Genomic DNA, 12,556 nt, shown 5'->3' on the forward strand with positions numbered 1-12,556 from the left:
ACCTTTCTGTTTGATAGCCAGCTATTTACTTCCAAGTTTTAAATCAAGAAAACTGACAGAAATAATCACTTCACAACAGTCAAATGTGTTCATAAATGCCAATGAAGGAATTTACTGTGAAATTAATTTAACCTTCTGTAAATAGCACATTCTATATTATAACAATGTAAGTGGTATACAACATTTGGGGACGAATCTTTTATTATAACGTTTGACACAGAACACTTGACACATCATTTAAATAATGATTTTATTTTTTCTTAATTGGCCCAAGCAGAGTCAGGGAACTTTCCAGTTCGTATATGATAACAGAGTTAAAACTGGATCGACCTGCCTACGCGCTTTGTTAAACATTAATTAAGTAGACCGACTGACAAAGAACATTCCATGCTTTACTAAAATAACCGGAGGCTGGTAAAGGATGCATGCCTGTGAGTTACGATCAACAACATTACGACAACAGAAAGTTTGTATCACAGTATTTTACTTTCTGAACTTTAAAGAATTCAAAAATGTAAAAATAAAAAAAAAACCAAAAACTATTCAAATGTGGTGATGCTTTTCGTATCCGAGTGGTTGATCACACTTAGACGGTTGATGTTAAAAATCTGTGCCTACTTAATACAAACTCCCAAAGTCACACTGGTGAACAGGCATTGGGCCAGATTATGTAAAACCACATTCATCAATCCAGTACACCTGGCTGGCAAAGCATATTTGTCATATGCACTGCAGGTGAAAGTGATTTTTTTGTTGTTGTTGTTCAGGCATCTTCACAACAACAGAATTACGGGGATTGCCAACAATTGCTTCACTGGTCTTGAGAACCTGGAAACACTGTAAGTCATGATTTCATGTGAGTTGGAGTGTATGTACGTGTGTGTGCATGTGTTAACAACTCCCCCGCATGTCCCCCACCCCCACCTTTGCTCTAGTCCTCCAGACATCATTGTCTCCACTTCCTCCCGTAATTGCTGAGGATAAATAGAGCAAAGTACATGATTCTTATCAAATCTGCCCTCCCACTGTTTGCTTCTTCCTGCCACACAGCCGTGAAAATCCTTTAATGACCGCCACAGCCATAGTGCATGGCAGACTTCTTTACTGGTTAACAGAGAAGTCAAAATGATCATCTATTGGTGCTAACTGCATTTACCGACAAGGCAATGCATCGTATAATTCTCTCTTCGCCTGAAATCAGCCTATATTGAATCAAATGAATTTGTAATTTGTATTTTAATCCGTTTTTTTTTTTTTAATGAAAGTGGTCAAGAATGTGGCGAGAATGTATATACTGTAGGTGTTAGATTTATCATCTCAAATCCATTCCCTGTCTTTTATTACTGTACTGTTAAACTGTGAGCTGCTCTGTATAATCATGACACGGTTGGGTGCTTTTACATGTGTTCGCAGTATTATAAACTGATTAAAACAGCCCCCCCCCCACACACACACACACCTACGCAGTCACATCTTTTTCACACTGTTAAATACATCTGCAGTTCAAGTGATGGTGGCTTGTCAACAAGTTGTGTTTGTAGATAATGTACAGTATTTGTGTTTAGAGGTAAAGATTCTGTCACTTCAAAATGCTGGGGAACTGTTTGCTTATCGGCATGTCTTTTCTCATTGAAGCGATCTTAACTTCAACAACCTGGCTGTTTTTCCCAAAGCGATAGAAGCCCTGCCCAAACTGAAAGAACTGTAAGTATATATGTATCCCTTTTTGTATTGTCGCTCAGATTTATTTTTTTTGTCATCTGATGACTGTACAGGTATTGTTGAATGTGCCTCCAAATCCTCCCAATTGTTGGTAATCAGAGCTAATTGCAAGTATATTGTATAATGCAAGTGATGCTGGTGGCAGTGCTACGAACCAGTGAGCGATCTCAATGGAAAACTAAGGTTTCCATAGTTGGGAAATTCGATTTTGGTGAAATGTGGCACCTTCACATAACTGTTTGGCCCAACAAAAGAGGGGGTCACTTTTTCTGGGGAGCAATTGTGCATGTTCTTGTTCAGAGATGGCAGCTGGGAATAATGACACCACTGTTCTCTCCCTCCTCCACACATTGTACATCATGAGTTGGTCAAAGACTGCGAAGTTTGAAAAAAAACAAAAGTTTCACCTGTCCAAGAAACGTGCCAATTTGGACCATGTGACAGTAAGTGACGAGGCAACGAGCGCAGAAAAAGGCAGCGGAAAAGTTCCCAGACACATGGAGGGCAATAATCTAGTGGCTACAAGAGGGAAAAAATGATAACTTTAAGTCCTAGTAGGGTAGCATTTGTGTATACACTGCACAATACAAAAAAAATGTCTATGGCACTCTCAGCTCAAGGTCCTTTCAGTCAGTAAAAAGCAGCCAGCATATAATTCTTTCATTTCCAGCATCTGTGAAACTAAGGCCTCCCCCCCCCCCCCCCCCCGTCATGTCCATTATTTCACCAGAAAATGCAAAATTCACCTGAATGTGGTTGACCTCCTGTCCATTGTATTTGGTATTTTTCTTGCAGGGGCTTCCATAGCAACGATATTGCTTCCATACCTGATGGGGCTTTTCATAACAACCCCCTGCTAAGAACCATGTAAGACAAACACCCATTAAAGGACAAATCCCACTTTTCAGTGTTTGCATACATTGTCCAAAAGATGGGCCCATTCCTGTTGAAAGAAATGTTTGTCCCACGTTGCAGACATTTCTATGACAACCCACTGTCCTTTGTGGGTGCCACGGCTTTCCAGAATTTGTCTGACCTCCACTCCCTGTAAGTCAAACATTTTCCTGACCAAAGCCCTGTCTAATCTAGCCAATGGCAATGTGCGTAAAGGTTTTGTATGTGTGTTAGGTTGTGTATGCTGTACATGCAATGGATTGCCTCAGTCATATTTCCATTGCTGTCTTCTGCTTTGTTCTAATTATTTCTACATTGTGTATTTTCTCATCATGTGTCTCCCAGGATGCTGCGTGGGGCCGGCATGATGCATGACTTCCCAATCCTCAAGTGGACAAACAACATTGAGAGCCTGTGAGGGAACCTGAATGAATCATCCCTGCTTATTCGATTGTGTGCGTCACAGTGGTGGCTGATGAGGTTTTTGCATTCCCAGGACACTTTCAGGGACCAAGATATCGTCTGTCCCCGCTGGTCTGTGTGACGATCTCAAGCTGCTGAGGACGCTGTAAGAAACGTTCCCTTTCCATTCCTTGTGTGTTGACTCTCCGTTGTTGTCACGCCTTCATTTCAGATGTTCCCAGTGAGCTAATTAGCCGTCTATGTTCCCCTCATTAGAGATTTGTCTTACAATGAGATCAAGGAGTTACCATCCCTTCAGGGCTGCATCCAACTGCAGGAGATGTGAGTCTCGATAGTTCATAAGAATGCCCGAGCTTGAAAATGTCCTTAAAAATGAAAAATTTGTTCATATCTTGTTCAAACAATGAAAGTCTGCATGGCCTCTTGTTTTCAATCAACAGAACATTTCAGCACAACCAAATTCAGCAAGTAGGAAGAGAACATTTTCAAGGTCTTACAGCTCTCCGTTTACTGTAAGTCAGTTCACTATTTCTCTCTCTTTCTCTCTCTCGCTCTCTCTCTCACACATACGCGCACACACACACACACACACACACACACACACACACACACACACGCGGATGCCCTGAAATCTTGCATAACTGAATTATTCTGATTTTTTTTCCCCCAGAGACCTGAGTAGAAATGAAATCCAATTCATCCACAATGATGCTTTTTTCACCCTTGCTGCTCTCACTAACCTGTAAGTATAAATGATTACCTTATAACCAGGGGTGCACATAGGACTGGAAATTGAATATTGCGCACCAGTTCAAGTCACAGCGGTTTTGCGCTCTAAGAATTAGGTTTGGGAGGTATTACGGTAGTACGGCATCTTGCGGTGTCTAAAAATAGCAGTGGTGTCACTTTCAACACCGTCATTTAAAAAAAAACTGTAACACTGTTTCGTGTACTGTCCCTTTAATGAGAACTTAATATGTATGACGTAGCTCGCTGGGGAGTGTGCCTGCTTCATGCAAGCATGGGAAAGACAAGGCCAGGCAGTTTTATTAATATAGCACATTTGATACACAATGCGCTTCACACAAGCAAAGGCACAACACTTGCAAGCATTTCCAAACATGACAGTTATCGACATTCAACAGCAAAGTGGAGAAAACAAAAGCAGCTTCCACAAATTACGTGAATGTACTTTGACAACATTTAAACACACTAACAGAAAACATTAAAAGTAAAGAAATAAAAGTGGGTTTCTAAAATAACTAAAAGCAAAAAAAAAATGTTTAGAGGACCTTTATTAAAGGTATGAGGGAGGGGGTGAGCAAAGTTTTTAGCCAAGATTTAAAAATATTTACACTCTGTGCTGACTTCAGTTATGTTGGCAGCTTATTCCATTTGTGTGCAGCATAATGGCTAAATACAGCTTCACCATGTTTAATTTGAACTCTCAGCTCCATTAATTGACCAAAGTCTGCAGATCTCAGAACCCTATAAAGTTTATATTCAACCAGGATTCAGGACCCAAACCATTCAGTGATTTACGTAGCAGAAATTTAACATCTATTCTACAGCTAATTGGGAGGCATTTATATGATCTGATTTCTTTGTTCTGGTCGGAACCCGAGCTGCAGTGTTCTGAATGAGCTGCAGCTGTTTGATATTCTTTTAAGGGAGTCCAGTAAAAAGGTTGTTACAATAATCATGTCTACTGGAAATAAAAGCATGGAGAAGTTTCTCTTGGTCTGCTTGGAGCATGTAGAACATTCAATCTGTTTTTGAGATGGTAAATGGCTGTTTTTGTGATTGATTTTATGACAGTCTAGGTCGATCAGCACCCCCCAAGATTTCAGACTTGGCCTTTGATTTCAAAAGGTGTTTTGTAACAGCAATCCTCTGTTCTCTATTGCTGAAAACAATTACCTCTGTTTGTTTTGGTTCATTCAGTTGCTAATTTGCTCTAAACCAGCCATGTCCAGTTGCGGTCCTGTGAGTGATGGAAAACAGGCAGGACAGTGGCGCTTGAGGACCAAATTTGACACAATACATTGACTGCACTGCTGTCATTTGGGGACATTGATAGATATAGCTGTGTGCCATCTGCATTATGATAGCCAACATTGGCATTCTGAAGCATTTGACCGATAGGTAACATAAACAGACTGAAAAGAAGGGGTCCAAGAACTGACCCTTGTGGGACGCCACAAATCACGGCCATTCAATCTGATTCAAAACTTCCAATGGTCACAAATTAACTCCTTTCCTCTAAGTGGGAAACCATTTTAGGACTAGTCCATTTAACCCTATCCAAGTTTCCAACCTATTCAACGTATGTTAGGATCAACCGTATCAAATGCTGCACGGACATCCAAGATTAGCACCGACACCTGCCCTGTGTCAGTGTTCTATCTCATATCATTTAGAGCTTTTTCTGTACGGTGATGGCAGATTGGAATTTATCAAAGTCCATTTAAGTTCAAGGATTTGCTGGGTTGATTCAAAAACATTTATTCGACAATCGACAAAAGTGCGTTTGTCAAACATTTCACTCGGAAGCGTATGCACGTGACGTGTATGAAAATAGGTGTGGTGAATTAGCTCGCTATAATAAGGTTTAAATGAATGGTTCATCATTGCGGTCACAATGAAGCCACACCTCAGCAGTGTATCAGATGTCCATCATTAGTTTCTCTGATGCCGTCATGCATGGCAAAAAAAAGAAAATCATTTGCCTCAGATAGAACTTTTCCTAAGCTTAGTTCCTTAGCTTTTTTAACTTTTTCACATTTTAGGAGTTAAAACAGCTATAGGGGCTTTCCAGCTGTAGTTTAGCAGGTGTTGCACCTAACTACGTAAAACACAAACAATGACTACCAAATGACAACTTCTGGTGCTCATTTGAGAACAACGGCAGCATTTTTCTGTGCACCCCTGCTTCTGAACACCCAGACTGCAACTCCGTTGAAGCTTGAATATTAGATTGCTTCGTTATAATCATTCCCTGCAGGGATCTGAGTATGAACTATCTGACTACGCTTCCGACGACTGGACTGCGTGCCCTCAGTCAGTTGAAACTCTCCGGTAACCCACAGATGAAAAATGTGCTGACTGTGAGCCAGTTACCCAAACTCAGGTGAGGAAACGCTGAAGAATTAATTCATGTCACTCAACTTGTATGCATTTTTTTTTTTTTGTATTTAGCACAGTGGCTTAAAACTAACGTACGACAATTTTACAAACACGATGGGCCTGCGTGGGTTTTCTCCGGGTACTCCGGTTTCCTCCCACGTTCCAAAAACATGCATGGCAGGCTGATTGAACACGCTAAATTGTCCCTAGGTGTGGGTGTGAGCGCAAATGGTTGTTCGTTTCTGTGTGCCCTGCAATTGGCTGGCAACTGGTTCAGGGTGTCCCCCGCCTACTGCCCGAAGACGTCTGGGATAGGCTCCAGCACCCCCCGTGACCCTAGTGAGGATTAAGCGGTTCGGAAAATGGATGGATGGATGTTTGTTCCTGAAAAATTGAATAAAAACAATTGTTCCACATGTTTTGAGACGAAAATAAGATTTGCAAGGGTGACTATATTTCGAACTAAATGCCGTGTCTGCTCGCAGGTCCATTTCCGTCCCTTATGCCTACCAATGTTGTGCATTTGTCGGATGTGACTCGGGGGCAAGTTCTTGTGGCGAAAGTGACATTAAGCGATCCGCAGGTGAGAATGCTGCAGTCACACCGTTTCCCCTTCAAAAAGTAGTGTGTAAAAAAAATAAAATATGGAAACAGCTCCGCTTTATTTCATGACACTGCTATGAAGTCTGAATATGTTACTCTAGTTGAGCCGGATGTCCCTTGTTACTTATCTTTCAGACTGGGTGGAGGAAGAACGAATATCAATGATTATGCATTGCTCACCCTCACCAGGCAAGCCCATTTACTGCCCCCCATTGTACCACAGCTTAACTTGCCGTTTTGATTCAAATGTTTTCCTCTTTCTTTCTGCAGGTGCCTTTAAGCCTTGTGAGCATCTTTTAGGGAACTGGATGATTCGCCTGACAGTCTGGTTCATCTGCCTGGTGGCGCTGGTTTTTAACAGTCTAGTGCTGGTTGCCACCTTCTCTCCTACACACTGCAACTTAGGCCACTCCCACTGGTGGTCTCCATCCCTCCCCCCAGCCAGGCTATTGATGGGGCTTCTTGCCTTGGCTAACCTGCTCACAGGCATTTATGTGGGCGTGTTGACCGTGCTGGACGCTGCTACTTGGGGATCCTTCGCCGAGTTTGGCGTGTGGTGGGAAATGGGACCTGGCTGCCAGTTTGCGGGCTCGCTTGCAGTCTTCTCGTCCGAGTGGGCCGTTTTGTTGCTCTTACTGGCAGCAGTGGAGCGCAGCGTGACTGTGCGGGATATCGTGGGCAAAGTGGTGATGTCACCCAGGAGGAGCAGCCTCGGCCGCAGAGGATGCTGGAAACGAGATCGACGCTTCGGCCAGGCAGCGGCTCTGTTGGGGCTGGTTGCCGCCGCTGCAGCCTGCCTGCCTCTACTGAAGTTCAGCGAAGAGTCTGCCTCGCCTCTCTGCCTGCCCTTTGCCGGGGCCGAGAGTCCGGCCCTGAGTGTCACGGTTATCCTGGTGCTGCTGAACGCGCTGGCTTACCTGTTCACGGCAGCCGTATACACTCAGCTGTACTGCCACCTCGGGAGGGTGGAGCTGGTTGACCCGGAGCAGACGGGCGCCCTGCGGCATGTAGCTTGGCTCATCTTCACCAACTGCATCTTCTTTTGCCCCGTGGCCGCCTTCTCCTTCGCCCCCCTCTTAACCGGGTCCAGCGCCGGAGGCCCCGAGATCGCCAAGTCCGTCACCCTCATTTTCTTCCCCCTACCCGCGTGCCTCAACCCGGTTCTCTATGTTTTCTTCAGCCCGGCCTTCAGGGAGGACTGGCTGAGGTTACGTAGCTGTGGACGATTGACCAGGGAGGCAAAACAAATGCGAGGTGAAAGTCATGGAGACGATGGCGGCGGAGACTCTGAACTCACGGTTGACAGCTCCTCCGATCAATTAAACTTTGACTGTGGAGTGTACTCTCACCTTTGTGGAGGGATGGTTATCTGCGAAGAGTGCGAGGCAACACTGCATGCCAAGACCTGCTCTTCCCGCTCGTCCTCCACAGTCTGCAGACACATGGTGAAGTCTCACAGCTGTCCCACTCTCTTGACAGGAGTGACTGCGTGCCAGCGCACTGAGGAATTTTGGCCGGAGAGCAGTACGCCGTCCGCTCAGTCCGAGTACGCCGACGAGGGGGACTCATTTGTATCTGACAGCTCAGACCAAGTTCAGGCGTGCAGCAGAGCCTGCTTCTGTCAGGGCAGAGGCCTCCCTCTCGTGCACTACTCGTACAGCATACCTCGCGTCAAAGATTAAGAGCGCCTCGGCACGCTGTTCTATCTGCGCAAAGATGTCCGGTACATTAGGGGGACAGAAACAATTCCCTCGGTGAAAGATTACAGCAAGCACTTAGGTTTGTTTTCAATGTGTAAACAGACGCAAGCAGTCATTTAAAGGGAACGTTGAAATTTGTGTCTGTGGAAGAGAAGGTTGTGTCAAAAGCTGGCCCATGAACAGACTTTGCGCAAGACATCTCGCCACCTGTGCCTGCTTCTCGCCTTGGAACGAGGTGACTTCATATGCGCTCATGAGCTTTTTCAAAGTCCTTTGATTTATTCGAAGGCCTGTCAAATGCAAACGCACCTCTGCAGCCAAAGCTCGTTTCAGACTATTTTATTTTTTTACATCAATGTAGACAGTCGTAGAGTTTCTGAATGTATAAGACCGGTCGTCTTCACCTTAAAGGTGAAAAACAATGAATGGTCCGTGCAAGCTGCCTGTGATTGTGATGGAACAGTGTGACGACGGTATGAGAGTTGTCAGTCAGACACTTGCTTGTATTAAGTCACCAAGACTAAGAATGTGATCAAGTAGCAGATATCACTGTTTTGAGCAACCGCTCCGCTTGCTTGTTTTGAGTGCTGGTCTTATTTATTGTTTGAGCGGCAGTAATGTTTGGATGGAAGTCAGTGTCATATGAACGGTAACCTTGTTCAGCAACCAATTACCAGCTTTTGTCAAGCTGTTGCAAATGGTGTATTTTTAAAATGCATGAACTGGTACATGTAAATAGGTTATGCTCAGCTCGTCTGATGGTTTCAAATGCAAACATGCCAACTCGAGACCCTTCGTCGTCACGCCGCAGATTATGATCAAACACCACTCGTGGTGCTTTTTTTTTTTTAAGACAAGATCAGGTTGCTTTAATGTTTCATTGCTTTGCTGACCACTGTGCACTTTTATTTTGAACGCAGTCGGCACTTCAAAGACCATTTTAATAAAGCTCAACGGAATTGCATCGAGCAAATTGCAGCCGATCCCTGTTTAGATGCTCCATCACTCTGATCTACAGATAATTAGTCAATTCCTTTATTGAACATTAATTGCGGTCCATACTTTGAACATATGAAATATATGTTTGCTGGGGATAATATCATGTCAAATAAGGCTCTTCAAATCGACTCCACTGTACCAGCATCATTAAAACTGTAGGATATTTCATTTTTTATTCCAGTCCGTCTCTTTCTGTGTAAACGGTCTGAAGAGCATTGCTCCTATGTTATGCGTATTATTCTCATTGCCAAGCATTTTCAAATGTGACTGTATGCGAGGACTTGGCTGGGAGTAATTTGACACATTAAGTGGATCCCACCCTCGGAGCATGTATCTACAAGTGCTCAGGAATGTAGCCAATGGAATGTTGTTTTTACCATCAAGACGATCTGGAATCCTGAAGTGATTTTTTTTCTTCTTCTTCTTCTATTGGGGCACACGTAAGCATTGTCTACACTGCCTTTGTTGTCTGTCGCACCTGCCAAAATCTCCTTTGATTTATTGACATATCTCCTGACTGGTGAAGAAATTGCAGGTCTTTTTGTCGTTAGGTTGATGTTCATTAAGAATTTAGGTGTTAATGACTATTTTTTTAATAGCTGTCTATAAATTATTTGAACAAAACTATCAAGACTGGGATGCCACTCTAGGAAGCTACCTCCGTGGGTGTAGTTGACAGCAGTACTTTACAAAAGAACCCCCCCCCCCACCCTGCCTCTCTATTTGTATTTAATTTCTGTTTGTTGGCATCCCTGGCTTTATGTTGACTCTTGTGTGTGTGAACATAATGTTAAGTGCTATTTGTGGGAGGAATCTATGCTGTATACTGTGATTTCATTTTTATTTTTTTGATACAAATTATACACTACAAATTTGTTATCTACATAAATGTGCTGATGACTTGGGGTCATTTCTTGCCCTTTTCATGAGATCTTCCCAGGCTGTATTGTTCATCTGCTCATGTAGAAAAAATAATGTGAATAAATCTGTGCAGACAAAACCGTTTCGCGATCGATTATAGTTCCACCTCAGACTAGGAGAAGGTACAAATGAGCCTTTCAAGCATTTTTATCGGACACCTTAAATAGGTGGAGATTACAAGTGCATTATACGGTGAGAAATGTTCACTACCTCGGACTTGCACCTCATGAATCCATCCATTCATCGCTAATCCCCACTGCACCGAACAGTGTATTGCTTTGGGAAATGTTTTGTTTATTTGACAGTTTTTTTTATCCCCAGGGAGTTGTTTATGTGGTGGGAGATTCGTCTGGGTCGGTTCCTCAACTCAATAGTAGTCTGGATTCAGACAAGCGTTTCTGTAACACCGACTGTTGGAGTTGTTTAAACTTGCAGTTTATTCTTCCGTGGGTGGATTGGAACCGTGACCCTGCGGTCCCAAAGTCAATTATTGACTGTTACGGCCTCCCAACTACAGTATGCAAGCGTCGCATTCGTCAGGCTACTTTGCAGCCATAAAGATTCCCGAGATAATGGAAATCTCAAGTATACAGTTTTGTCAAGCAGATGCATTTTTATGCTTATGGTGCTCAGTTATTAATGATATGGTCTGTCCAAAAGCACAAGCATCTTTTGGGCATTATTCGGTAAACAACTTGAGGAATTGGAAAACCAGCATGAAACTTTGCACACATGAAATAATAGCAACCATACAGATGACATTAGCAGGAGTAGGGCCAATACTTGCTCTGAAACACACTTGGTTGTGATGTTGGTTCCCATGTGATGATGTGTTCTTTTTTTAGAACACTAGGCTACTTTTTTTTTTTAACTGATGAGGGCGAACTGCTCCAAAGTGCTTGACCTAGTGGAATCCAATGGTCAAGTAATTTCAACTTTTAATTGTGTGTGTGTACGCACCTGTGTTTTTCTAATTGTATTTATTTAAGAAGTTAAGTGTAATGAAAAAAAATGCTCTCCATTTGACTCGTTTACAGCTTTCATTTGTGTCATATATCTTCAAAACCGTCCGTTCCATTGACTGCTATCAAAGTTAACAGCCGCTTGCAAAACTTCTCAAAATCACGTTGAACGTGCATTCAAGAGGCCAATAGCGCCATTCAGTTGTGAAGTTCTTTGCCAAGGCAATTCTATAAAGAGAAGCAGTGTTACCGTGAGTGATGTTTTGCAGCATAATGTTGAAAATGGAGGAAATAGTTCTTGAATAAACGTGTTGTAAGAATAATTAGGCGCACAAACCCTTCACTGTGAGAAACAAACCACCATGTGTTAACACTTCTCTCTCGCGCACGTGCTCTGTGGTTGAAAATACATGTCAGCTATTTGGGACACACACACGCACGCACGCATATGTCCCACTGGTGTACACACAAGACACATGCCTCACAACTTTTGGCTTTAGCGAGGCTCAGCGGCAATAAAAAACACAGTCAATAGCAACTCAAATATCCCCTCCTGTGCATGCTGGAAATTAGCAGCACACTTCTTGCATTTGCTACAAATCACAATAAATAGCAAAAAGATAACTCGGTAATGTGCGGGGAGGGGAGGGGGGGGGGGTGGATGTGTGACAGACAGACAAAAATCGGATTTATGTTTATTGTGATATAGTTTGACATGTACAATCCATCTTATGGAAACATGATCCGTGACCAGGTGTGGGATGGTTGCAGAGGTAACTGCAATGCAGGTGGAAAGCCTCTCATGACAAAAAAAAAAAGAAAAGGTGAACACTCAGTGAGAGAAGCTCAGCAAACGGACCCTCCCACCTTCTTTTCTTCTTTAGCAATTTGAGCTGCAAGGAAGACAAATTAAATACAAAGCTCTGAGCACTCCAAATCTCACATCGCTGAGGAGGTGATATGATATCAGTCGCAATTTGAGGATATTGACCTGAACACCTGAATTCCAGAAAAAAAAAGCCGATCCCTGTGGAGCGGCTGTTAAATAATCCATTCCAATTCGAGCAAAATGAAGGATAGGCTCCTCCCTCTTCATAAGTGATGGTGAGAGTATCGGCAACATTACGATTAAGCCTTTCATGCACCCTGTAACCTGATAACATGGTAAGCTGTTCACTGTAGTAATAGCTGTCCCGGAAAGGGTCA

At 43.2% G+C, this 12,556-nt stretch overlaps 2 protein-coding genes across 2 annotated transcripts in view; one reads left to right on the forward strand and one right to left on the reverse strand.

Moving 5' to 3' along the window:
• lgr4 (leucine-rich repeat containing G protein-coupled receptor 4) overlaps nt 1-10,367 on the forward strand; it is a 34,717-nt gene extending 24,350 nt beyond the window's left edge. The window contains exons 6-18 of the mRNA XM_086106383.1: nt 768-839; nt 1,636-1,704; nt 2,518-2,589; nt 2,698-2,769; nt 2,962-3,030; nt 3,113-3,184; nt 3,295-3,360; nt 3,480-3,551; nt 3,710-3,781; nt 6,044-6,169; nt 6,651-6,748; nt 6,904-6,957; nt 7,039-10,367. Of these exons, the coding sequence (XP_085962509.1) occupies nt 768-839; nt 1,636-1,704; nt 2,518-2,589; nt 2,698-2,769; nt 2,962-3,030; nt 3,113-3,184; nt 3,295-3,360; nt 3,480-3,551; nt 3,710-3,781; nt 6,044-6,169; nt 6,651-6,748; nt 6,904-6,957; nt 7,039-8,450 (2,326 nt within the window). The 3' untranslated portion in view covers nt 8,451-10,367. The remainder of the gene's footprint in view (nt 1-767; nt 840-1,635; nt 1,705-2,517; nt 2,590-2,697; nt 2,770-2,961; nt 3,031-3,112; nt 3,185-3,294; nt 3,361-3,479; nt 3,552-3,709; nt 3,782-6,043; nt 6,170-6,650; nt 6,749-6,903; nt 6,958-7,038) is intronic.
• Nucleotides 10,368-12,033: 1,666 nt separating this feature from the next.
• mybpc3 (myosin binding protein C3) overlaps nt 12,034-12,556 on the reverse strand; it is a 33,677-nt gene continuing 33,154 nt past the window's right edge. The window contains exon 30 of the mRNA XM_086106384.1: nt 12,034-12,243. Within this exon, the coding sequence (XP_085962510.1) occupies nt 12,197-12,243 (47 nt within the window). The 3' untranslated portion in view covers nt 12,034-12,196. The remainder of the gene's footprint in view (nt 12,244-12,556) is intronic.

Source organism: Hippocampus guttulatus, chromosome 3, assembly GCF_054856545.1.
Source record: "Hippocampus guttulatus isolate MCC_2025c chromosome 3, RoL_Hgut_1.0, whole genome shotgun sequence".
Lineage (NCBI taxonomy): Eukaryota > Metazoa > Chordata > Actinopteri > Syngnathiformes > Syngnathidae > Hippocampus > Hippocampus guttulatus.